A 27,896-nucleotide genomic window follows, 5' to 3' on the forward strand; every position below is an offset into this window, starting at 1 on the left:
AACCGACTTGCCAAAACTATAGTTTGATTACAAGAAATGTGTGGAGTGGTTGACAAATGAGTTTTAATGACTCCAAACAAAGTGTATGTAAACGTCCTACTTCAACTGTATGTGCTGAGTAAGAACTTAAACACACTCATAAAAACAGCATCTCTTTACTGTATTCGTAGACAGTCTCTATCTAGTCATGGTTTTAAACGTTTTTAAATCTCACAACTTTGCTGAAGCTTCCTTTTATTCCTGCTACGTTACTGCAGACACGGTCATTCGAGCCATCCGATTGGTCAGCAGTATAGTGCACTTGATTTGCTCTCCGGGCCCGTGGGGAAGGCAGAGTTTGTCCTTTCAGACACATGAAACGGTTCAAAATCTGAACACTTCGGCTACCCAGCACGCAGGGCAGCTGAATCGGGTACACCTACCGCCAACTGCACAAGAGGAATACCAACAAAAAAAGTAACGCAATGCTTTAGAGTTGTTTTTTTACAGAAATATTTGAAGATCGACTAGAGATGCCTTGGAGATCGATCAGTCGATCACGATTGACCGATCGGTGACCACTGATCTAACCCCTCTACTGACCCAAAAGAGAGAGAAAGAGAGAGAGGGAGAGAGAGAGAGGGAGAAGACAGGCAGACAGACAATCAAATGGTTCAAAATCAGACAGACAAGCACAGACAGACACAGGCAGGTCAGAAAAACACAGACAGATAGAGACCGACAGTCAGACAGAAAAACACAGTCAGACAGAAAGGTCAGACAGACGGTCAGACAGACGAACCGGGAGTGTGAGAGAGTGCAATCAAGAGAGAGGAGAGAGGAGTACAATCAAGAGAGAGAGGTACATTCGTCTCTCAAGTCCAGTGTCTAGTGCCGAGCGATTTATGTTTTTTGAGGTCGGTTCGGTTTCCGTTAGATTATTACAAAATAATTACAGTTTTAATTATTTATTTATTTAAACATTAAATGCACTATGCATTATGTGGGTTGAATACTGTAACACAGAATAAAACAATTAATCAAAGTCCCATGATGGTAGTGACTTCCCATTACTGCTTATCACTTATTAACCATCATTTATTCACATTACTTTAATAAAATATTTCAGTTGTTGTATATATTATATTTGTTTTATTTGATGAATTTATTATTTCATTCCAAGTCATCTGCGCAATGGATTTTGGTCATTGTAGTTAATTACCACGTTTTATGCTCTAAACTATTGGAAATTTCAACTCCCTACTACTGTACATTGCACAATTCAGGCCGGATCTGATTTATCTCTAGAGAAACTGTGCGAAAAAACGAATGAAATGGAATGAAAATAATTAAACTAATTGGTCTATTAGTTGTTTAAAAAACAAAAAATAACCAACATTTCGGTTAATCGCTCAGCACTACCAGTGTCTACTCAAACTCTAGTTTGGGGGGCTTTATAGCATCAGGCTGTGTTCTGAGGAAGCCGACCAGGAGTTCATAGGTCGCGAACACCACCATGTTGACAGGGAAGGCACGTAGACAGTTGATACCCAAGCTCCTAAAGAACACCCCTGACCCCTCCACCCTGACTGTCTCTGTGATGCAGTGGACAAAGCCCTTGTATCTCTTGATATCCCTGGCACCGTCCATCTGGAGGCGGGCCTTAATCACGTCCATGGGCGTACCCACTGTCCAGCCGGTCATACCAGCCACCCCACCAGCCAGCATCACCCCTGTCCACTCTGAGAATCGCAAGAGATAGGGATTAGGGTTAAATGCTCTATCTATGAACTACAACAATAATTACTTTAACCATTTGTAGAGTAGAACACATTCATAAGAGACCAACGTTGTATCCTGTTGAGGACTGAAGCCCACACTTTAGACCAATAGAAAACCAGCTGGAGGGTCAAAAGGTAAGCTATGGACCAAATAGAATCTCACCCACCTGGTCCCTTCTTTCCAGTCGGGGTGAACCACTCACAGAGTGTGCTGTAAGTCAGGAAGTAGGTGGCGTAGGACGGTCCGTCTCTCAGCATGAGAGGCAGAGCTCCCCTGTAGAGCCCCAGTACCCCCTCCTCTCTGACGATGGTCAGGAGACAGTGGACGGGGCCGCGGTACTTGGGTTTGGGCAAGTTGGCCCCTTTTCTGGCTCGCATGGACTCTGTCTGACACTGCAGCCTGACTTTCACTATGTCGCCTGGTGACATCACTGTCACCTGAGAGACCAGAATAAGGAAACGGGACAGTCAGTGAATTCACATACAGGTTGGCAGTTACTCACTAATTACACTGTAACAGGACTACCATATTTTAAAGACAAATAATGTCAATAAATCAAATAAAATGTTATTGGTCGAGTACACATATTTTGCAGATGTTATCGCAGGTGCAACAAAATGCTTATGTTTCTAGCTCCAACAGTGCAGTAATACCTAACAGTACAAAACATTACACACAATTCCCTCAAGAAATTAAGAAATATCAGAACGAGCAATGTCAGAGTCAAGAATATTAATATATATGTATATGATGGTGTGTACAGACAGTATGGACAGTATAGGAATAGAAAAGATGTGTACAGCAGTGGCTACATTGGATGAGCCTTGACTAGAATACAGTATATACATTTGAAGTGGATAGAACAGTATGTAAACATTATTAAAGTGACCAGTGTTCAATGACTATGTACATAGGGCAGCAGTCTCTAAGGTGCAGGGTAGAGTACCGGGTGGTAGCCGGCTACTAAAAGTGACTAAGTACAAGGCAGGGTAATGGACGGAGGCCGGCTAGTGGTGACAATTTAACAGTCTGTTGGCCTAGAGATAGAAGCTGTTTTTCAGTCTCTCGGTCCCAGCTTTGATGCACCTGTACTGTCTCCGCCTTCTAGATGGTAGCAGGGTGAACAATAAGATCCAAGTTTGGATAATATGACATTGTCCTTCCTTAGAAAGTAAATACAATGGTCCTACAATCACAAATCCTGTGAAAGTTCATTCTGGAAAACAACAACAAAAGAATATATATCCTCAGAAATAAAACTCCTCACCGTAGCCACACCGCCGGCCAGGCCGGAGAGGAAGATTTCTAGTTTGGTGTTTGGGGTTCCTGGGCCTCCCCTCAGCTGACTGAGACACTGACGGCAGTTCCTGTACATCCCAAACACCACAGAGGAAGTCATGGAAACCGTGGTAACAGGCAGGGACATTCCTTTGAAGAAGCCATGGACCTGGAGGTACAGGAGAGAGAGGAGGGGGGGTCAGTGTGCTTCTCAGTACTTACAATAAGATAAGGTGACTGATGAACCAACTGATTAGGACTGCTTTATGACGGAAAAGATTGACACTCACCCCTTCTTTAGATAACGTTGTTATGAAGCAATGCAAAATTCCAGTGAACTGCTTCTGAGTTTGTATCCTCACCTGTCAACGTCAGGAAGAGTTCAGCCTGGCAGGAGTTATGTCATCACCAGAATAAGGCTCATGGCAGCATCTTTAGGTATGTACAGTATCAGTCAAAAGTTTGGACACACCTACTCAATCAAGGGTTTTTCTTAATTTTTTACTATTTTCTACATTGCAGAATAATAGTGAAGACATCAAAACTATGAAATAACACATATGGAATCACGTAGTAACCAAAAAAGTGTTAAACAAATCAAAATATGTTATATTTGAGATTCTTCAAAGTAGCCACCCTTTGCCTTGATGACAGCTTTGCACACTCTTGACATTCTCTCAACCAGCTTCATGAGGTAGTCACCTGGAATGCATTTCAAATAACAATTAACATTTCAATTACAGAAAATAGCCCAATTTGGTAAAAAGATCAAGTCCATATTATGGCAAGAACAGCTGAAATAAGCAAAGTGAAACGACAGCCCATCATTACTTTAAGACATGAAGGTCAGTCAATAAAGAACATTTCAAGAACTTTGAAAGTTTCTTCAAGTGCAGTCGCAAAAACCATCAAGCGCTATGATGAAACTGGCTTTCATGAGGACCACTACAGGAGAGGAAGACCCAGAGTTACCTCTACTGCAGAGGATTAGAGTTAACTGCACCTCAGATTGCCGCCCAAATAAATGCTTCACAGAATTCAAGTAACAGACACATCTCAACATCAACTGTTCAGAGGAGACTGTGTGAATCAGGCCTTAATGGTCCAATTGCTGCAAAGAAACCACTACTAAAGGACACCAATAATAAGAAGAGACTTGCTTGGGCCAAGAAACACGAGCAATGGACATTAGACCGGTGGAAATCTGTCCTTTAGTCTGACTGAAGGAAAAGCAGCTAACAAGTGCTCAGCATATGTGGGAACTCATTCAAGAATGTTGGAAAATCATTCTTCAGAAAGCTGGTTGAGAGAATGCCAAGAGCGTGCAAAGCTTTCATCAAGGCAAAGGGTGGCTACTTTGAAGAATCTCAAATATTTGTTTATTTGTTTAACACTTTTTTGGTTACTACATGATTCCATATGTGTAATTTCATAGTTTTGATGTCTTCACTATTATTCTACAATGTAGAAAATAGTAAAAATAAAGAAACACCCTTGAATGGCTAGGTGTGTCCAAACTTTTGACTGGTATGGTTTGTCTCCACTTCAATAAAACACATTAACATCAAAACACTTACCTTTACTGTATCAAGAGGATAGCCCACAGCAACACCACATGCCCCTGTGTTTAGACAGAGGAATGTAAATGATGAAGACCACACACACAGCAGACTAGGTGACATTGTTATTACAATGTTATTATAGCTAGCTTGATTGGTGAATGATGACATCTGTGTTAGCTAACCATCTTAATTAAGCAAACTCCAGGTGTTACTGTGGTAACATGACCACATTTCTATCACCAAATGTAAATGAAGGAGCTGCTAAGACGACTAGATACATGTATGAGAGCAGTATCAGTCTGTCATGCTGGTCCTTGTTAACAAACATCCTAACATTGGGATGGCATAACAATTTTGACTGCCACACAACATTAAGTTGATACTTTGTAATACTGTTAAAAACGTATTTGACACAAAGTAACATACAGTGGGTGCATGAGGTGGCCTGGTTAATCAAGGAGGATAGACTGCCAAAGATGTTACTATGTTTAGAAAAGGATTAGGATTTGGGTTTTGAGGCCTTCTGGACATTCCTGAATTGAACTGTATTGAATTCAATGTTGGGGAAAAAAAATGGGTTTGAATCAGGCAAGCTTCCTCTCACGACCTCTACAAGCCAGAATGTTGGATACAATTATCTTTTAACGCACTTTACTATATTTTAACCACTTTAGTGGTTGTCTATGCAGTTCGTTCTTTTGGCGATAGGAATTTAAGACAATATATGCACAGGAAAGTATAATTACATCAACTTTTCAAAGCGCTGGTAGTGTGTTCAGATTTCTAGCACCTGAAGCATACACCGAACCATGTAATCACGCGCACGAGCCTGCAAGTATACATGCATCTCATTGTATACATGTATTTTCGTATTCTGCGCATGCTTCAGGTCATAGAAATCTGAAAGCACTACCAGCGCTTTGAAAAGTGGATGTAATTATACTTCTCTGTGTACATATTGTCTCACATTCCTACCGCCAAAAGAAACAACAGCATGAACATGGACAAAAGGTAAAGTACCTTCAAATATAATTTTATTAAACATTCTGGGTTATAGAGGTCGTGAAAGGAAACGTTCCTGATTCAAATGCAAATTTCTGCCCGACAGAGATTTCAAGGCAATTCTAAGTCGGGTTTCCAGCAACATTATCCTGTACAATTATATAGACTATTATATATATATAGACTATCTATATACGCAGAGGCCTAGTCTGCTACGGTATAACCTCAAAAGCCCCCAAAAGGAGTGGGGTCACACACTTCTATAACGAATGAACCTCCAAATATTATTGACGACTCACACATCATTTCTATGAATTATATTTTCCATAAACTTGTTATTCAGGGTTCGGACAACCAACATTAATATTAGCCTACGTTGTTTTTAAATAACGCTATACAGCCTCGAGATCGCAATAGGTTACGTACCTCCTATGGATCCTGCCGCGAAATCGGCAATATGCATCTTCAAACATAAGATCACTTGTGTGAAAACGATATCACTGCATGTTTCTCATGCTTCCACTGATTGTCGTTGTGTAAACTGTTTCCCCTGTTATAGAAGGACTATTCGAGCCAGTTATGTGAATCTTCTGCGTCCTTCATACCAAAATACCACGTGTATGTTCGGTTGAGCGTTACGAAACAGAGGAGCCGAGTATAGCCGAATAATGCCGAAGTTGCCATTGATAGATTCGTGCGCTCAAAACAGTCATCGTGTCTAAGCAATGACAGTATACGAAGTGTCAAAGACACATTGAAACAGACATTGAATGGCTTTATCAAAGCTTTTGAAAAAATAATTACAAATGTAATAGGACTATAACAACATGTGCAACATAAAAAACGAACTATCCTTACAAATGGCACAAAGGCTTATTGTGTTTAAAACTAGTGTCTAAAACTGAGAACTGTTCTGAAATACATTATGTCATTGATAAGGTTAAAACGAGAAGTTTGAAAGGTGGTAGCTATGCTATGGTATGCTTGTCCATACGTGACCTTGAATGTAGGTAGTTAAGCCATAACATATGGAATAGTTTCTATTTTGTCTAGGTTTGGCATATGTCTGATATGGTAATCGCAACTTTCAGCAGCCAGATGTTTTTCAGCCCGTTTGCTTATGCGTAGAAACTTCTATTTCCCTATGTAAAATCGATATTATTTCAAACCTGCCATAATGATTCAAACGAGAGTTGGTTGTGGGGTGTTTTCATCAATGACCAAAAACGTCACACCGTATTGCTGACGCAACCTTGAATGTGCGATTATTTTCATACACAACCAATAAACGTTGGGGGTAAGATTGAAAAGAGGGGTGGTGCCTTCGGCACTGTAATGTGATTGGATACGATGTTTACCCGAAGCAGGTAGTAAACACCTCCAATGTCATCTGTCAAAACGTTGGTTAGACAGACACAGGGTCGAGGTTACTACAGAAAGGGGATCGTAAAATCACTTAGCTTGGACAGTTCATGGAGGTCGTGTAGCTACTCTATTCATACCTCAGTGATTCTAACGGCCGCAACAAGGATATATTAGCTAGCAAGTTGATAGCACATTAGCCTAGCTAGGAGACGAAGACTGTTGCCAACTAGCGCAGCTGTGTTTCATCAAACTGTTTAAGTGGCAAACGAATCGGCATCAAAACGTATTAATTCACCGATATTTGACACTCTTAATAGCACATTTGTACTGAAGAGTGGTGATGGACTTTCTCGCTGGCTGCATTGGAGGTAAGTCTGATTTGAAGCACACCAACCCAGGAGGCAGCTTTAGCTAACTACTGGCTGCACTAAGCCAATCAGGGAAGGCAAGCGCACACATCCATCGTCATAGGCTACCTATCGTCACACCACACACACAGATAATTGTCTTTACACCAATTTGAGAAATTCATTCTTACATAGCTCACACAAATTGACACAATGTATGTCATTGAGATTGTTCAACTCTAGCCTTGTTCACATGAACTAGTAGTCACCCGGCTAACTACTGTAGGTAGTGACATCGATAGTGTGTGATGATGCAATCCCATTCCGTGATTTAAACCGCATTTTTGTATTTGGCGCAAGTGAGTCAACGGGGCACGCAAGGTACATTTTCCAAATGATATCTATATAAATGGGAAGACGTGACATATTGTAGCTGTCTGGAACTATTCAGACAATGCAGTAACTGACTCTGTGTGATTGTAACCATAGCCGCGGGAAGTAGAGGTGCTGAACCCCCTGAAAATTGAAAGTAAAATATTAATACATTTTTATTATTATTATTATATATTTGTTATTAAGGCAGTGCACTGCGGTACAATTCACAGCATCCCCCATACCCAAACATCTTCCTGTGGCTATGATTGTAACATCATATACCAGGAATAACAAACTCATTTTGACACCATAAGATACTGTAGCCTACAGTCTGAATAATTGGTAGGCATGACATTGTTGCAATGTAGATATATGCCTATTTGGTAAGTCAGGTCGGTGCAAGCCATATTGAGTCTGCTATCTGGTGTCAGAAAAAAAGTAGTCTGTCAGAAAAGCTGGATACCAGGGGATATGGGTAACCACGTCAACATTTCAAGGTTAGACCTTATTTAGGAATCTGATGCCAGTAGTCTCCAATGTTACCCTGGTGCTTTTCTTCTTGGTTAGATTTGTTTATAGGTGGTTGGTTCATAAAGTAGATGGATGGCCCTTCTCTCCAGGAAGACTAAGTTTATGTTGTTGAAAGTTAAAGGTCTACTTCTGGTGAAATTATTTATGATAAGTGATACATCCTGTGGTTTCAGTTACTGCTCCATCAATCAATGATTTATACGTCAAATAACAGGCATACAAAGTTACTTGTCAATATTCAATTACTTGGCTATCGATGGAGAAAGATAAAATGACTTCTTTCCTTCCTTCTTTCGCACTTGGACATGGTCTAGAAATCCTACCACAGGTGTTTTCCAGCCACCCACAAGCCTCCTTAATGTCCTCGGTACACCCTGTGAAGAATGGAAAGCATGTAGTCCTATGTCCTGTAGCATTACATTTACATTTTACACTTTGGTCATTGGTAATTTAGCAGACGGTCTTATCCAGAGCGACTTACAGTAGTGAGTGCATACATTTGTTATATTTGCAGACTGAAACAGATAACCTAAGATGGCTCTACTGTAAAAAGGATATGCATCTACACAGACCAATCACACACTCCCTCCTGCTGTCACTGGTCTGCTATGGAAGGGTCTGGTGTACATGTAAACCCATAGGGGAGGGATCCACATGCTCAACGTTAGTGGAGTGGCGTGAAAAGCCCGACTCGACTCAGAAGGCAACTTTAGGATTATATGGGAATGTAAGCCCATTAGGCCCACTATTTGGAGGTGAGCCATAAACATACATGAGTGTAAACTATCCTCCATGTTGGCACCAGGTGTTCCATAACAATACTATTCTAATTGCTATTCCGACTAGAATGTAATTATGTTGGAACTTTTGCTGCCAACATGGCACGCTGCAAAAGTGGGCGGCAGGTAGCTTTAGTGTTTAAGAGCATTGGTCCAGTAACTGAAAGGTTGCTGGTTCAAATCCCTGAGCTGATTAGGTGAAACATTTGCCTGTGCCCCTTGAGCAAGGCACTTAACCTTAATTGCTGCTGTAAGTCGCTCTGGATAAGAGCGCCTGCTAAATGACTAAAATGTAAATTATGACAAACCAAGCCTTTGAGCATTTGTGTATCAATTCCTCTGAAAACCTGCATTAGGCTTTCAAAGCAATCATTCCAAGCTGACCGTAGAGGAATGAAAAACTTGCGTAGGTACTTTGTACTAGGCAGACACCTTTGCATAATATAAATATAAACGCAACATGTAAATTGTTGGTCCCATGTTTCATGAGCTGAAATAAAATATCCAAGAAATGTTCCATATGCAGCAAAACGTATTTCTCTCAAATGTTGTGCACAAATTTGTTTACATCCCTATTGGTGAGCATGTTTCTCCTTTGCCAAGATAATTCATCCACCTGACAGGTGTGGCATATCAATAAGCTGATTAAACGTCATGATCATTACACAGGTGCACCTTGTGCTGGGGACAATAAAAGGCCACTCTAAAATGTGCAGTTTTGTCACACAACACAATGCCACAGGTGTCTCAAGTTTTGAGGGAGTGTGCAATTGGCATGCTGACTGCAGGAATGTCCACCAGAGCTGTTGCCAGATAATGTAATGTTAATTTCTCTACCATAAGCCGCCTTCAACGTTGTTTTGGAGAATTTGGCAGGACGTCCAACCGGCCTCACAACCGCAAACCTCATGTAACCACGCCAGCCCAGGACCTCCACATCCTGCTTCCTCACCTGTGGGATCATCTGAGGCCAGCCACCCGAACAGCTGATGAAACTGAGGAGCATTTCTGTCTGTTATAAAGCTCTTTTGTGGGGAAAAACTCATTCTGATTGGGTGGGCCTGGCTCCATTTGCATTTCCAGGCCCACCCATGGCTGCACCCCTGCCCAGTCATGTAAAATCCATAGATTATGACCTAATGAATTTATTTCATTTTACGATTTCCTTATAAAAACTGTAACTCAGTAAAATCTTTGACATTTTTGCATTTTTATATATTTTTGTTCGGTATAGATAGAAAATTTGAAATAACTCAACTTACAAATTACCCAGGGTACTGTTAGTTTGATAGTAGTTTTTTCTGCTGTAGCTGTAGCTACCTAAGGTATTGTAAAATATGACCAAAATGGCCCTTTGCCTGCCGGTTGCCAAGGACACAAGTAATCGTGTCAGTTTCTCTGTTAAGGTAAGGATTTAGGGTAGGGACATCCCAAGGATCCCGGATCGCACTGACCCATGCACATGCCTACTGCTGTTCTTTTCCCGGCTTACAAAAGGAGGCTGGCTCTGATTGGCTGGCTGTGGCACAGCAGGCACTTAGTAAGGATTAGCCTTGCTCTTCTAGCCAGTCCCAGAGAGGCACAGACATACCAAAGACAGATGGCCTACAGCCACAGAGTTCTGCAAGCTCTGTTTGGGTTGTAGCATTCTGTTGGTGCACTACACATTCCAACCTTCTATAATGTTGTTTGTTTTGGAACGTTTGATGCCAGTTTGGAGTATAGTCCGCCAAACTATGTAGGCCGATATCAAGGCCTATAGCAGGACAGTTGCTGTCAGGGCCCAGGGCTGAGGTATCACTCTGTATTCAGAGCCATGGGGAGTGGAGGAGAGGGCTTGTACACATGTTATGTACAGTACCTTCCAGAGCAGTCGCTTGGACAAAGCTATTCCTGAAGGAGACTCAGTCTCTCCCCAGTGGCCTTGCCATATATGAGGCAGCGGTCTGTCATACCTAGATTCAAATACTATTTGAAATCATTTTAAATACTTTGCCGGTGCTTGATTGAGCCAGCCTGACTAATGGAATAGTCTCAACTGTAAACCCTGCCCATCTGGCACGCAAGGCAGGCTGGAGCAAATGCTTCAACTCTTTGAAAGATTTTAAAATAGTATTTGAACCCAGGTCTGCTGTCGGTCTACAGGTTGTTGGTCTACAGTTAGGCTACAGGTTGTTGGTCTACAGTTAGGCTACAGGTTGTTGGTCTACAGTTAGGCTACAGGTTGTTGGTCTACAGTTAGGCTACAGGTTGTTGGTCTACAGTTAGGCTACAGGTTGTTGGTCTACAGTTAGGCTACAGGTTGTTGGTCTACAGTTAGGCTACAGGTTGTTGGTCTACAGTTAGGCTACAGGTTGTTGGTCTACAGTTAGGCTACAGGTTGTTGGTCTACAGTTAGGCTACAGGTTGTTGTTGATGGCTACAGGGTTTCCAGATCTTTCTCAGATGAATCACAGCTTATATTTTGTCAGGCTGATGTGATGTCCTCTGTGGGGTGAGAGCCAACATTAAATGGCTTATGTTTACAATTTCTGTTGTTGAGATCTGAATAGCGGACATGGCTATTTTATTTAGTTTACAGAAACAATGTTTTGGTTGCTATAAATAACTTTTTTTACCTACCAGAATACAACTTCTCAACTATCTGTGTATCATATAGGCTACAGTCATTTTTACTTGTAATTTTTTTTGAACAATCTGCTCGGTTAAGTATAGCGTAGTCTATCCTGTCTGACTGCTCTCTCATTCTTCTCTTCAGGTGCTGCCGGAGTCTTAGTAGGACACCCTTTTGACACGGTTAAGGTGAGTCTGGTTGTTATCGTTTTGGGCTGTTTCTTTCCATTATATGAAAATAAAGCTTGCAGTCACTAAGTTCAATAGTTGCTGCTTGTCTCAAACAACCATAAAAAGCAGCAACACAGTATAGTAAGGGGAAATTGATGACCGTATTCTCCACACTATAACAGATGCTGTTTTGTTTGTATGTATGTATGCTGCTGATTTCATACACATCCTGCTTGCGTAGGTCTAATGATTGTGGAAGATTTCCTTGTTAATGTAACAAGGACTTTATTAGTTTCACAGAAAAGGTCTTACTGTGTTAGTAGATACTTCTACACAACAGTACACTGTAGTAAGTACAGCAAAGGTCAATCCATCCACCCGTCTCTCTGTCACTTTGACTGTCTTATTTTTGTTGAACCACAACAAGAATAGGACTCTTCCCCATCCCCTATCAACATTTTGATGTCTGAGTTTAGCAAGTTGTGTCAGAAAAATCATGTTTACACACTTCATGGCAGTACATACACTATATATCCAAAAGTATGGGGACACCACTTCAAATTAGTGGATTTGGCTATTTCAGCCACACCCATTGCTGACAGGTGTATAAAATCGAGCACACAGCCATGCAATCTCCATAGACAAACATTGTCAGTAGAATGGCCTTACTAAGAGCTCAGTGACTTTCATCTTGGCACTGTCATAGGATGCCACATTTCCAACAAATCAGTTGGTCAAATTTATGCGCTGCTAGAGCTGCCCTGGGCAACTGTAAGTACTGTTATTGTGAAGTGGAAACGTCTACAACGGCTCAGCCGCTAAGTGGTAGGCCACATAATCTCACAGAACGGGACCGCTGAAGCGCGTACCATGTAAAAATTGTCTGTCCTCAGTTGCAACACTCACTACTGAGTTCCTAAATGTCTCTGGAAGCAACATCAGCACAAGAACTGTTCGTTGGGAACTTCATGAAATGGGTTTCCATGGCCGAGCAGCTGCCTTAGGCTGCCTAAGCCTAAGATCACCATGCGCAATGCCAAGTTTCGGCTGGAGTGGTGTAAAGCTTGCCACCATTGGACTCTGAAGCAGTAGAAACACGTTCTCTGGAGTGATGAATCACGCTTCACCATCTGGCAGTCCGATGGACGACTCTTGGTTTGGCGGATGGCAGGAGAACGCTACCTGCCCAAATGCATAGTGCCAACTGTAAAGTTTGGTGGATGAGAAATAATGGTCTGGGGCTGTTTTTCATGGTTCGGGCTAGGCCCCTTAGTTACCGTGACGGAAATCTTAACGCTACAGAATACAATTACATTCTAGACGACTCTGTGCTTCCAACTGTAAAAACAGTTTGGGGAAGCCCCTTTCCTGGTTCAGCATGACAATGCCCCCTGTGCACAAAGCGAGGTCCATACAGAAATGGTTTGTCGAGATCGGTGTGGAAGAACTTGACTGGCCTGCACAGAGCAGTGACTTCAACCCCATCGAATACCTTTGGGATGAATTGGAACTCCAACTGCAAGCCAGGCCTAGTAGCCCAACATCAGTGCCCGACCTCACTAATGCTCTTGTGGCTGAATGGAAGCAAGTCCCCGCAGCAATCTTCATATAGTGGAAAGCCTTCCCAGAAGAGTGGAGGCTGTTATAGCAGCAAAGGGGGGACAACGCAATATTAATGCTAATGATTTTGGAATGAGATGTTTGACGAGCAGGTGTCCACATACTTTTGGTCATGTGGTGTATAATTGTGTGTACTAGTAAGCTATTCTGTATTCCCTCATTTTTTTTGCTATGTTGTGATACTGTTGTCAGGAAGTGTTGGTTTGTTCAGGAGGGATGCTGATTGGCCGTACAGGTTCTCTTTGACCTTGACCTGTGTGTGTGTTGCAGGTGAGACTCCAGGTTCAGAATGTGGACAAGCCTCTCTACCGCGGGACCTACCACTGTTTCCAGTCCATCGTTCGGCAGGAGTCGGTAAGTCCTACCTAAATCTTTATCATTAAGTGGAAGCTGTGTCTCCAATTTAACTTTAAACAGGTGATGAGCTCATGTTAAGTTGTCATGTTTGGTATATTATAGTCCTATAGGCTTCAGATTTGTTTGAGACTTTGGCCACTCTCCCATCAACACAACCACATTGAAGTCTGCTCTGTTTGAGCTATTAATGAGGTCAGTTTGTCCTAAGCGCTGATCCTGGACCTGTCTGTTTCAGACGACCTCACCTGTCTTGTGACTGATTGTTATGGGCCTGATAGAATACTCACAGAGCTGATTGGGGTGGGAGAGGCAGTAGCACAGAGCTCTACAGTGCGACCATTTTACTCGCAAATGCGCCAAAATATTTAGTGTGTGACCTGGAATTTTTATTCAAGAGCACTTTTTATTTAAGAGCATTAGTGTCCCTTGAAAAATGAAGGATTCTACCCTTATTACCCCAAATATTTTACATTGTGCTCCTAAATTCTTTGTGTGCGCCTACGTTTTCCACATATGCTCCTTGTAAAAAAAGGTAAACGTAGCGCCCTGTAGTAAATATGGGCATTGGGAATACGTATTTTGGTTTGTGTTCTGTTAACTTTATAAGGGTTTTAACAAGTTTATAAATTAATTCTTCAACATGCGTTGAGTTAGAATTATGTGTCTCGCTCTTTTCATGCTCCACATAAGTCCATAGCCTGAAATATAAAATGTTTTTAATTTCTCCATTTCACCCTCTCTTTGCCTGACCCATCTCTCTCTCCCTCCTTCACCCCCCACCCCAGATGTTTGGGCTGTACAAAGGCATCGGCTCCCCCATGATGGGCCTAACCTTCATCAACGCCATAGTGTTTGGAGTGCAGGGAAACGCTATGCGTTACCTGGGCCATGACACCCCTATGAACCAGTTCCTGGCCGGGGCCGCAGCCGGAACCATCCAGTGTGTCATCTGCTGCCCCATGGAGCTGGCCAAGACACGCATGCAGATGCAAGGTAGGGATTATCAAAATAATGGGCTTTTAATGTCTCGTTCAAAACAGCTGGGAACTCAAAAATCTCAGACTTCAGTGCATTCAAGACAACCGGCAACTCAGGGGGAAAAAGAACTCTGACTGGGAAAAATAGTTTTGAACGCTCATCCAAATCGGAATTCCAAGCTGGAACCTCCGGCATCTTTCTAGAGTGCCGACCTGGAGGTCAACATCATAATTTGACCCCTGTTTTTTTTCTGCTTTCCCAGTTGTCTTGAAAACACCATTTTAATACTCGGAAAAGACTGCTTAAAACGGTCTGAATTAAAAAAAAAAATATATATATATATATATATATGCTTTTGTTTCCACGTGTGTCATGGTGAGGTATAAACCAGGTCATCTGACCACTAGATGTCCTCGTATGCCCATGCATGTAAAAAGATGCACACACGTATTTCAATTGAAGTTGCTATATGTTATGAAGAAAGTCATGAACAAGAATTAGACATTTTTTTGACAACCTTGGGGACCAATTTTGATAATTCGATATCCTATTGATTTGAGTGAAGTATGTTGTGGTAACCATACCGTTGTTGCAAGCATGCAGCACTGCCTTAGGAGAGTGCCATATCATGATTTGATGAGGTATTTGTTACTTTAAGATAACAAAAACTGTTGTTAACACTTGCATGAAGACTTTACTGGGCAAAAGTGTTCCATGTTTCATTCATTGGTTTCCCCAGTATTTGGTGGTGGAGCAACTTAACTAACTAGCCAGCAAATTAAACAATTTGTGGATTGTACTCTGCCTTTTCAAGCTAGCCATTTAGCTACCTCTTTAGCAAACAATAATTTCTAAGAAGCACATTCTGTGTAGTTAATGTTTGTGCAGATGTTTTTGTTCTAGTTAGCAAACGTTTCTAGCTAGTTGTCAAATGTTTGTCATTTTAGCTTATCTGAGCTAGCTAGCATAATGTACTCGGTGCACTGCCCCTACACTGTTGGAAAGCGTGTGCACCATAGACGGATGGGTTGTTTAGCAACAAAGACGATGCATACTCAACTTTGGGGCAAAACAAAGTGGGTTGCCTTAGTATCAAAGGATTATTGACAACATGTTAACTATATTGTAAACTATAACACAATACACACACATTTTTTCTCTAATGCATAGTCACAGTTGTTGGTTAGCTAGCTAGCAAATTTTTGCCATATTAGCATTGACGTGACATAAGTGAAAACACCTAAAAACAAGACATGTTTTCAAGAACAACATACAACTAGCTGAAACAAGCCAGCTACGATTCTCCACATGGCCGCTTCTTGTCATTACTGCTAGAGATCTGACCATTCAGAATGATAAAAACACATTTTCTTTTGCCTCTGCGATGCGCACGCATCATTTTGGTGACGTTGTCAACCCATCCGTCTATAGCATCAGTTTTTAAAGGGTTCACCAATGGCACTAACCATTAAAACCTTTTCAAAACATGTATGGCCACCTATTTCATGTTTGTCCTAGAGTCAACTTTTCTATATTGGTACCCATCACTAGTATTTATAAGTATACTGTGTTACTAAGGCACTGGGGAGAAGAAGTCCAAGAGGAAGCTGTACAAGAACTCCCTGGACTGTCTGGCCCGTATCTACAAACGGGAGGGGCTGTCGGGGGTGAACCGTGGCATGGTTACCACGCTGGTCCGAGAAACCCCCGGTTTCGGAGTCTACTTCCTGGCCTATGATGTCCTGACTCGCTCCATTGGCTGTGAACCTGATGACCCCTACATGATCCCCAAACTGCTATTCGCCGGTGGGATGTCCGGGATTGCCTCTTGGCTCTCCACCTATCCAGTGGACGTGATTAAGTCCCGCCTCCAGGCGGATGGGGTGGGTGGGGTCTACCAGTACACCAGCATCGCTGACTGCGTGCGGCAGAGCGTGAGGAGAGAGGGGCTCAGAGTGTTCACACGAGGTCTTACCTCCACCCTGCTCAGAGCGTTTCCCGTCAATGCTGCCACCTTCGCCACCGTCACGCTGGTGCTGCTGTACGCACGGGGAGTGGAAGAGGGGCCCAAAGACTGTGAGCTGGGGCCCCCCAACACAGCTCACCACACACAGCTACCGCAGCAGACCCAGGCTTCCAGCTTGTGACCTGAGTCTGGAGGTGTTACTCCCACCAAAGCTGCTCTACTGTGGGGTGGGGGAGGGAGGGAAACCCATTGGGACCCAATGCCCTTTGAATCGCTGAGTATGGAAACCCATAGACTCCTGATATAGCTATATGTACACTACCGTTCAAAAGTTTGGGGTCACTTAAACATTTTCCTTGTTTTTGAGAGAAAAGCAATAAAAAAAATCCATTAAAATAACATCAAATTGATCAGAAATACAGTGTAGAGATTTTTAATGTTGTAAATGACTATGTTAGCTGGAAACGGCAATTTTTTTAATGGAATATCTACATAGGTGTACAGAGGCCCATTATCGGCAACCATCACTCCTGTGTTCCAATGGCATGTTGTATTAGCTAATCCAAGTTTATCATTTTAAAAGTCTAATTGATCATTAGAAAACCCTTTTGCAATTATGTTAGCACAGCTGAAAACTGTTGTGCTGATTTTAAAGAAGCAATAAAACTGGAATTCTTTAGACTAGTTGAGTATCTAGAGCATAAGCATTTGTGGGTTCGATTACAGGCTCAAAATGGCCAGCAACAAAGAACTTTCTTCTGAAACTCGTCAGTCTATTCTTGTTCTGAGAAATGAAGGCTATTCCATGTGAGAAATTGCCAAGAAACTGAAGATCTCGTACAATGCTGTGTACTACTCCCTTCACAGAACAGTGCAAACTGTCTCTAACCAGAATTGAAAGAGGAGTGGGAGGCCCCGATGCACAACTGATCAAGAGGAGAAGTACGTGTCTAGTTTGAGAAACCGACGCCTCACAAGTCCTCAACTGGCAGCTTCATTAAATAGTAATCGCAAAACACCAGTCTCAACGTCAACAGTGAAGAGGCGACTCCAGGATGCTGGCCTTCTAGGCAGCGTTCCTCTGTCCAGTGTCTGTGTTCTTTTGCCCATCTTAATCTTTTATTTTTATTGGCCATTCTGAGGTATGGCTTTTTCTTTGCAACTCTGCCTAGAAGGCCAGCTTCCCTGATTCGCCTCTTCACTGTTGACGTTGAGACTGGTGTTTAGCGGATACTACGCTGTATTTCTGATCAATTTGATGTTATTTTAATAGACAAAAAATTTGCTTTTCTTTCAAAAACAAGGACATTTCTAAGTGACCTCAAACTTTTGAACAGTAGTGTAGATCTACAGATTTGCAGGCTAAGACTGCGCTTGACTTGTATATATAATTTACTTTGGGGGGGGGGGTATAATGTTTAAAGTAACCGTTATTTCCTGCCTTATTACATTTGAACAGTTTTACTGAAATGGAGAAGTCGAAGCACTTATATCTTTGGAAGATGCGACAAAAAAAGAAAATTGAATGTAGTGAGACTGAGATTGAACCCAAAGCTTAATATGCCACTTTCTCTCAGACCCTAGTATTTCTCAAATAAACCAGAAGAGTTAAGGTTAAGTCGCTGGTACTAACTGGTACAACCACATGTATACTAACAAGCACTGTAATGGTATGGTTATGCAGTTTATCCTTTTATAGCTCTGTCTTTGCACAGTAACTATTCATTAGTCTACTTTGGCCACTCAGGAGATTCACATGTAGGGTACTAGTTGAGTTAAAGCACTTATCATGTCCTAACTGAAAATAAACCTATAATGTACCTGAGCGATATCTGAAAACTGAATGAAAGCCCCGAATGTGACGTTTTGTGTTTGAAGCACAAGTGTGAATCCCTATTAGAGTTGGCAATAATGTAATGTATCTTGTGTGTTTTGTTTTGGGACATGGCTTGTGTTTTACTGAGTAATGGGAAGTTTTGTCTTTGGTGTTTTACTTGTGTATAAATGTGAGATTCATTGTATTTTGTTTTTAAAGATGTGATTGGCAAAATGTCTAAATATTGCAAATTCTAGAGGATTTTTGTGTGTTTTATTATTTGAGCCGGAATGTTACTGTGGTTGCTGTTAACTAATCTATCTGTGTCTCTTGTTCCTCATAATGTAGACTTTGGTATATCTGTTACTGTTAACTCCTGTAATTTTAGAGGATTTCTAATGGGGAGTTGATATACAGTATCAGTCAAAAGTTTGGACACACCTACTCAGTCGATATTGTAGAATAATCGTGAAGACATCAAACTATGAACTAACACATATGGAATCATGTAGTAATCAAAAAGTGTTAAACAAATCAAAATATATTTGAGATTCTTCAAAGTAGCCACCCTTTGCCATGATGACAGCTTTGCATTCTCTCAACCAGCTTCACCTGGAATGCTTTTCCAACAGTCTTGGAGTTTCCACATGCTGAGCTCTTGTTGGCTGCTTTTCCTTCACTCTGCAGTCCAACTCATCCCAAACCATGTCAATTGGGTTGAGGTCAGGTTATTGTGGAGGCCAGGTCATCTAATGCAGCACTCCATCACTCTCCTTCTTAGTCAAATAGCCCTTACATAGCCTGGAGATGTGTTGGGTCATTATCCAGTTGAAACAAATGATAGTTCCATTAAGGGCAAACCACATGGGATGGTGTATCGCTGCAGAATGCTGTGGTAGCCATGCTGGTTAAGTGTGCCTTGAATTCTAAATAAATCTCTGACAGTTTCACCAGCAAAACACCATCACACCACCTCCTCCATGCTTCATAGTGGGTGCCACACATGCAGAGCTCATCCGTTCACCTGCTCTGCGTCTCACAAAGACACAGCGGTTGGAACCAAAAATCTCAAATTTGACTCATCAGACTAAAGGACAGATTTCCACTGGTCTAATGTCAATTGCTTGTGTTTCTTTGCCCAAGCAAGTCTCTTCTTATTATTGGTGTCCTTTATTAGTCGTTTCTTTGCAGCAATTCGACCATGAAGGCCTGATTCACGCAGTCTCCTCTAAACAGTTGATGTTGAGATGTGTCTGTTACTTGAACACTGTGAAGCATTTATTTGGGCTGCAATTTCTGAGGCTGGTAACTCTAATGAATTTATCCTGCAGTCCTCATGAGAGCCAGTTTCATCATAGAGCTTGATGGTTTTTGCAACTGCATTTGAAGAAACTTACAAAGTTCTTGACATTTTCCAGATTGACTGACCTTGATGTCTTAAAGTAATAATGGACTGTCGTTTCACTTTGCTTATTTGAGCTGTTCTTACCATAATATGGACTTGGTCTTTTACCAAGTAGGGCTATCTTCTATATACCACCCCTACCTTGTCACAACACAGCTGATTCACTCAAATGCATTAAGAAGGAAAGAAATTCCACAAATTAACTTTTAACCAGACGCACCTGTTAATTGAAATGCATTCCAGGTGACTCCCTCATGATGGTGGTTGAGAGAATGCAAAGCTGTCAGGTTGGCGACAGTTAAGAATATCTACTATAAGATATATTTTGATTTGTTTAACACCTTTTTTTGGTTACTACATGATTCCATATATGTTATTTCATAGTTTTGATGTCTTCACTATTATTCAAAATGTAGAAAATAGTAAAAATAAAGAAAAACCCTGGAATGAGTAGGTGTGTCCAAACTTTTGACTGGTAATGTATGTTATTACTGGTTTGTGAGATACTTAGTCGTATTTGCAGAGATTGGCAGATCTCTCTGCGATATGTATGATGGGGACATTTTGCATGCTGTTCCTGTATGAGGGTATTAATATAGTAGGCTATACACATCTGTGGACCTACAGTATGGTAGCTTTGACACAGTATTCATGTGTTATTAATGACTCTCTTATTCTCTCTTATTCCTTCACTGTAAGGGGGGGTGGGGGAAGAACACACACACACACACTGAATTGTCTCTAGTGTGTTGCTGCAGTAAATAACTATCATTGTCATAACCTTCTGAAACGGATTCAGGAAAATCTCCGATGACACCACAGTAATGTTCTTTAAAAGAGCTATGACATCATAATGGCATTCTCTAAAACAGCGACAGTGACATCATAATGACAGTCTCTAACATATCCACATGTACTGAATTGTTGAATGTAACAATATGTTACCCCACAAAATGGTCTCTGACTTTTACCAGGAGGAGAACAAACATGTACTAGAGACCTGTAACAATCAGCTTCTCTTCTATATATTTTGGTTGGTTCGAGGTAGTTTGCTGCTTGGATGTTTAATCCAAGCCACAACCCTTGAAATACTGATGTCCTGCAGTCTGCTGAATTGGTGAATTGGGATTGTGGTTGTGGGGTAGTGAAAATATTATATTGCTTAGTGACATTCAGTTTTTGCCATTGTTCATTTTAATATTTTTTATATACTGTATCACATTATGTGTTTGTCACCATAATGTTTTATTGGGCTTTATTGTGATCATTTTAATGTTCTCATACTCCTCCAGTCCTGGACAAGAGGCTAAAGTAAAAAACTGGCATATGAAAATAATTTGGACTGGGAAGATGCGAACAAAATATGTGATCTAAGTTTTGTGTGATGATAATCTGTTAGATGATTTGAAAGGGGGAATGAAAATGTAAATATATATAAAACCTATATTTTTCAATCTGTTAGATGTGGTGTCCTCAATGTTTGATTTTGACCAGAATTTGTTTTGTTGTCTTTCTCTTATCTTGTGGGTTTTGCTGTTACAAACATGAGCTTGGAAAAGGAAGATTCAAAAGATGGAGACACTGATATTTTTGTAACAAACTAACGAAGCTGAGCCAGTCAATGTATCTCATGCTTTGGTTCATCAAGTTTGACTTGTAGAACATTTGAAAATCAATAAACGACTGACTCAGATTAAGATCTTTCTGCATGTCATTATTCCTTTGCCTTGAAAACAATAGTTTTACTGTCATACTGCATTTTATAATGTTGCATAGTAAAATACACATCCCAGTAAAATACACATCCCAGCTAAATACACATCCCATCAAAATACACATCCCAGCAAAATACACACCCCAGCAAAATACACATCCCAGTAAAATACACATCCCAGCTAAATACACATCCCAGCTAAATACACATCCCAGCTAAATACACATCCCAGTAAAATACACATCCCAGCAAAATACACATCCCAGTAAAATACACATCCCAGCTAAATACACATCCCAGTAAGATACACGTCCCAGTAAGATACACATCCCAGCAAAATACACATCCCAGCAAAATACACATCCCAGCTAAATACACATCCCAGCAAAATACACATCCCAGCAAAATACACATCCCAGCAAAATACACATCCCAGCTAAATACACATCCCAGCTAAATACACATCCCAGCTAAATACACATCCCAGTAAAATACACATCCCAGCTAAATACACATCCCAGTAAAATACACATCCCAGCTAAATACACCAGTAAAATACACATCCCAGCTAAATACACATCCCAGTAAAATACACATCCCAGTAAAATACACATCCCAGCTAAATACACATCCCAGTAAAATACACATCCCAGCAAAATACACATCCCAGTAAAATACACATCCCAGTAAAATAGATGTCTGCTGCGTTGATATGAATGTGTTATTCACTCACTGCTAAATATAGTTTGTCTGCTTACTTTTCTTACTCTTGTGGGCTGCTCAAGTTATTGTTTCGCAGAGGCAGTTGCCACCATGAAGTAGATATTTTTAACACATACTCACAGGCACTATCCTACTGCTGGACAGCATGTGGGCTTTGACCTGCTTAGTTTCCAACCTGGGCTAGTGCACCCCTCTATAGCCGACCTGGTGGTACCAGACTCCCCCAGGAGCACCATATTGATCTTAGTGAGGACACCTGTTCAACATAGCGTGTTACAGCCCAGAGCTCCTCGGCTCACTCGATCAACCAACCTCAGCCTCCCAGTGACTTGGATTACAGACAGTATTTTGGATGAACCAGATCTTAGCTAGAATGTGTGACCGCCATTTGCCTCATGCAGCGTGACACATCTCCTCTGCAGACGAGTTCCTGCCCCTGAGGAGGAGAGAGGGAGTCCAATCCTTTAGGCTGTGTGGCCTTGCTGTCTGGATCTGCACTATTGTGTTGTTTGGAACAGTTGGTTGCCCTCCAGTGGGTGACTGTTCAGGTGAAGATGAAAGTGCCGAGCCAAAGGGACCACCACAGACCCGGAGTAGTGGTCCAGAAGGAGAAGTGAGCCGAAGGGGCCACCACAGACCCGGAGGAGTGGTCCAGAAGGAGAAGTGAGCCAAAGGGACCATCATAGACCCAGAGTAGTGGTCCAGAAGGAGAATTGAGCCAAAGTGACCACCACAGACCCGGAGGAGTGGTCCAGAAGGAGAAGTGAGCCAAAGGTACCACCACAGACCCAGAGAAGTGAGCCAAAGGGACCACCACAGACCCGGAGAAGTGAGCTGAAGGGACCACCACAGACCCAGAGTAGTGGTCCAGAAGGAGAAGTGAGCCGAAGGGACCACCACAGACCCGGAGGAGTGGTCCAGAAGGAGAAGTGAGCCGAAGGGACCACCACAGACCCGGAGTAGTGGTCCAGAAGGAGAAGTGAGCCAAAGGGACCACCACAGACCCGGAGGAGTGGTCCAGAAAGAGAAGTGAGCCAAAGGGACCACCACAGACCCGGTGAAGTGAGCCGAAGGGACCACCACAGACCTGGAGAAGTGAGCTGAAGGGACCACCACAGACCCAGAGTAGTGGTCCAGAAGGAGAAGTGAGCCGAAGGGACCACCACAGACCCGGTGAAGTGAGCTGAAGGGACCACCACAGACCCAGAGTAGTGGTCCAGAAGGAGAAGTGAGCCGAAGGGACCACCACAGACCGGGTGAAGTGAGCCGAAGGGACCACCACAGACCCGGAGAAGTGAGCTGAAGGGACCACCACAGACCCAGAGTAGTGGTCCAGAAGGAGAAGTGAGCCGAAGCGACTACCACAGACCCGGAGAAGTGAGCCGAAGGGACCACCACAGACCCGGAGAAGTGAGCTGAAGGAAAAGATAAGTAAAAGGTCAAGATGAGGGAGGGAATCTGTTTTCTCTCCAGCTGAAATGGTGGCAAATGTCACCTCATATAAGACTTATTGTTGGGTATGTGGGTGGGGTCCTGTGGGAGTAGAAAAGGGTCTCCATATGTAGGGGTTTCCTTTGGGGTGAACTTAACAATTACACTGTCCCCCAATACTGTCATTGGCTACTTCCCCCCACAAGGAATCCCTACCCTATGACTTATCTTTTAATGTACTTTTAGATGTCCACAACCTAGACCAGACAATTGCAATGTCACACCCATCCCTATAGTAGGATCACTGGTAGCCACATGGTGTATTAAAGGAAACCATTTGGGTGAAAATGTTTGTAATTGTACTGTGTTGATTAATGACAGCAATAGCTGCTCTCTTGTAGTACATGATTATGTTACAGGAGCACCAGGAAATGTGAGTTATTAAGGTTTAGAAAGTTTAGAAAGTCTATTTAAGTTTAGAAAATGGGAAATGCTACTAGAGATGCCTTGTTTTCTCTGAATGAGGAAGTGAAAGCACTCCCCAAGGTCGCCCTGCAAAACAGGGAGGCACTTGACTACTTATTGGCTGGTCAAAGGGGGTACTTGTGAAAGTGATACTGATAACTTGCTGTCTCTCCAGGAACTTTCCCCCTATAATGGAGGATAATATACAACAATGAGTTAGTATCCATGTTTGATGAAGTAACTGAAGGTTTTAAGCTAGGTTGTTAAACAACAGAAAACGTATAATGTAAAGGGTAATGGAAAAAGGATAAAAAATTAAGATGGATTTTTGCCTTTTGTTATGCCTCTTGTATGTAATAATTTGTATTTACTGAATACACTCCTGATGATTGACTGAACGTACAGTAGCTGTCAAAAGTTTGGACACAACTACTCATTTAAGGGTTTGTCTTTATTTTCACTTTTTATTTTCTACATTTAATAATAATAGTGAAGACATCAAAACTATGAAATAACACATATCATGTAGTAACCAAAAAAAGTGTTAAACAAATCAAAATTAATTTTAGATTTTAGATTCTTCAAAGCTGCAAAGCTGTCATCAAGGCAAAGGGTGGCTACTTTGAAGAATATCGAATATATTTTGATTTGTTTAACACTTTTTTGGTTACTGCATGGTTCCATATGTGTTATTTCATAGTTTTGATGTCTTCACTGTTTTTCTACAATGTAGAAAATAGTAAAAAAAATAAAGAAAAACCCTGGAATGAGTATGTGTATCCAAACTTTTGACTGGTACTGTATGTTAAGAAGCTAAATACATTTTTGTTATCACTTATAGTGATAAAAGGAGGGAGTGTACTGTAAATATTAGCGTCCTCTGTGTCTCTGCAAATGCATGACTACATGTAGCGTATTGTTTCTTGTTATTGTGTAAGGATGTTCTGTGACTGCTCTCAGGGAAAAGACTGATAGAAGAACACAAAGATGGGGACACATTGTTACTTTGGCCCAAAGCCTAGAAACTATGTGTGCAAGGTCACGATCAGCCTATTTCACCTTAAGAGCAGAGATGCCTAGTTTGTGCATGAGTATAAAGACTGCTGTAGGGGAGCACCCCTTCAGAGCTTCTGACAGACTTGTACTTTGAGTATTACGTTTGTTGTAACCTCTCCGGCCGATATCAATTTAGATCTGTTCATTTAACTGTGTTGTAATTTCCACGACAATGGCTAATTACAATGGCTAATGTGTTAAATGAGTACAGTTGTATTTGTAAAAGTATACTTAAAACACATCATAAATATGATTTTTGTGTAAGTAAAATACAGGAATTCTAATTCAAATACCATTTTAGTATATTTCTAATTTATGAGGAATAAACATAAAATGTACTTAAGGTGTATTCAAAGTATATTTGTTTTGTTCTTTATTTAAGTACAACAAAAGCATCTCAATGTAGATCTATTTAATATACTTAAATGCGAATAAAATATAAATACATATACATTAAATGTGTTTCAAATTGTTCCAATTTAGATCATTTTAAATATGCTTAAGTATATTTATCACAGATATACTTAAATATGTTCAAATATGTTAATGATCTATGATTTAAGTATATATATATAAAAATGTACATCAGCTTGGAAACTTCAGATGATTTGTCTTAGGTCGTTTCTTGACTGATGGGCCAACAAATCAAATGTAATTTGTCATATGCGCCGGATAAAACATACAACAGGTGTGGACTTTACCGTGAAATGCTTAGTTACAATCTCTTTCCCAACCATGCCGAGTTAAAAGGTAAGAAAAAAATGAATAGTTAAAAAAAGGGGGGGAAAAGCAATAGTAACAAAATAAAATAACAATAATGAAGCTGTATACAAGAAGTACCAATAGCTAGTCAATGTGCAGGGGTACGATGTATTTGAGGTAATATGTACATGTAGGTATGGGTAAAATCTACTAGGCAATCAGGATACATAATAAACAATGGTCAATGTAAATAGTCCAGGTAGCCATTTGATTAACTGTTCAGCAGTCTTATGGCTGTTCAAGATACTTTTGGTCCCAGACTTCGCGCTCCGGTACCGCTTGCCGTGCGGTAGCAGAGAGAACCGTCTATGTCTTGGGTGGCTGGAGTCTTTGACAATTTTTATGGACTTCCTCTGACACCACCTGGTATAGAGGTCGTGGATGGCAGGGAGCTCGACCCCAGTGATGTACTGGGCCGTACGCACCACCCTCTGCAGGGCCTTGTGGTCGGATGCTGAGCAGTTGCAATACCAAGCAGTGATGCAGCCAGTCAAGACACTTTCAATGGTTTTCCATGGTCTGGACCACAGGATCAGGAAGTTAGACCTATAACCCATTGAGAGAAATCCCAACAATCCAGCAGACCTCATCTGGTCAGATTTGTATCACAACAGAATAGAACAAACAACACAACCATACACTCCTTCACATATCACTCAATACACTCCTACATATCAAGGCGTGTACACTTCAATCCAAAACCTCAGAGGACTGTTACCCCCCCTTTTGACACATGACTCCCAATGTGAGTAATGTGTAAAAAAAAAATCTAAAATACTACTTGTTAAAAATTAAACAAAATAATTTCAAATAACAAAATAGAATTAGAATCACTACACTTAATAACTCTATAAAGAAAAATAATTGTACCCATACGGTCATAGGAAAACAGACTTAAGACAGCCTACCCTTAGTCAAAGGTAATGCCCTCTCCTTCTTCCCGTTGGTCAAAATCACAAATATGGCTAAGAACTATAAACTTCATCATAATTATCAATATTACAAATTACCTTCAAATTAGTATTACAAATTACCTGTGTGATCAAACCACACAGGAAAGTCAGGACAGAGGTCATACAAACCATTCAAATTAGTGTTTCTTACTATATTTGACAAATTAATAAAACACAGTCAAACAGTTCATACATTTCGTATCCAAGGTTTCCAGTAAGTTTTCAGTACTTGTCTTATCAAAAGAATTCACGTGTTCAATTAAAACTCAGAAAAGGAAAACTTCAGAAAATTCCATGTGTGTGTGTGCCCCTTTAAGATACCATGGCACAAAGACAAATGGAAAACTCACTAAACCCAAATGAAATCAAACATAGTATTTTAAAAACACCAACAAATAGTCATAACAAGTGTGTTGTGTGTTGTGTGTTGTGGGTATTTGCAAACCTTAAGGTAAAAACAAACAAAAATTACCAATCTCACTCACTGCTCTCCCCAAGACCACAGCCCCGGGAAACATTTCAAAGAGAGACAATGAAACCCCCATTTTTCCAGAAAAAAAAAACACAAAACATTTTCTTAGCACTCACTATACTACACTGATACAGCAAGCCAAAAGTTTTAACTACAAACAAAACCTGACAATAAGTCCCCTGTAGTCCCTCAAATCATTAATTGTTTGTTTTAATGTACCCCAACGTTTATGTGTGCTTAATGTGCTACCCCTAGACACAGTGCTACCCCTAGACACAGTGCTACCCCTAGACACAGTGCTACCCCTAGACACAGTGCTACCCCTAGACACAGTGCTACCCCTAGACACAGTGCTACCCCTAGACACAGTGCTACCCCTAGACACAGTGCTACC

General features: G+C 41.2%; 2 protein-coding genes across 3 annotated transcripts; one reads left to right on the forward strand and one right to left on the reverse strand.

The window, feature by feature from the left end:
* Positions 1 to 475: 475 nt before the first annotated feature.
* slc25a47a (solute carrier family 25 member 47a) lies at positions 476 to 6,227 on the reverse strand. Its single transcript, XM_055885456.1, has 6 exons — positions 6,030 to 6,227; positions 4,617 to 4,660; positions 3,330 to 3,401; positions 3,029 to 3,208; positions 1,928 to 2,198; positions 476 to 1,721 (listed from the first exon to the last, which is right to left on the reverse strand). The coding sequence occupies exons 1-6, from the start codon at positions 6,064 to 6,066 to the stop codon at positions 1,408 to 1,410; spliced, it is 918 nt and encodes a 305-aa protein (XP_055741431.1). The 5' UTR covers positions 6,067 to 6,227; the 3' UTR covers positions 476 to 1,407.
* On the forward strand, positions 5,410 to 21,623 carry LOC129825385 (mitochondrial basic amino acids transporter-like). Of its 2 annotated transcripts, none has more exons than XM_055885455.1 (5): positions 5,410 to 5,612; positions 11,759 to 11,802; positions 13,675 to 13,758; positions 14,547 to 14,754; positions 16,318 to 21,623. In XM_055885455.1, the coding sequence occupies exons 4-5, from the start codon at positions 14,547 to 14,549 to the stop codon at positions 16,884 to 16,886; spliced, it is 777 nt and encodes a 258-aa protein (XP_055741430.1). In that variant the 5' UTR covers positions 5,410 to 5,612; positions 11,759 to 11,802; positions 13,675 to 13,758; the 3' UTR covers positions 16,887 to 21,623. The 2 variants fall into 2 exon arrangements, with proteins under 2 accessions (XP_055741430.1, XP_055741428.1); XM_055885453.1 differs by lacking the exon at positions 5,410 to 5,612 and adding an exon at positions 6,382 to 7,336.
* The last annotated feature ends 6,273 nt before the right edge of the window (positions 21,624 to 27,896 follow it).

This window comes from Salvelinus fontinalis, chromosome 27, assembly GCF_029448725.1.
Source record: "Salvelinus fontinalis isolate EN_2023a chromosome 27, ASM2944872v1, whole genome shotgun sequence".
NCBI classification, from domain to species: Eukaryota; Metazoa; Chordata; class Actinopteri; order Salmoniformes; family Salmonidae; genus Salvelinus; species Salvelinus fontinalis.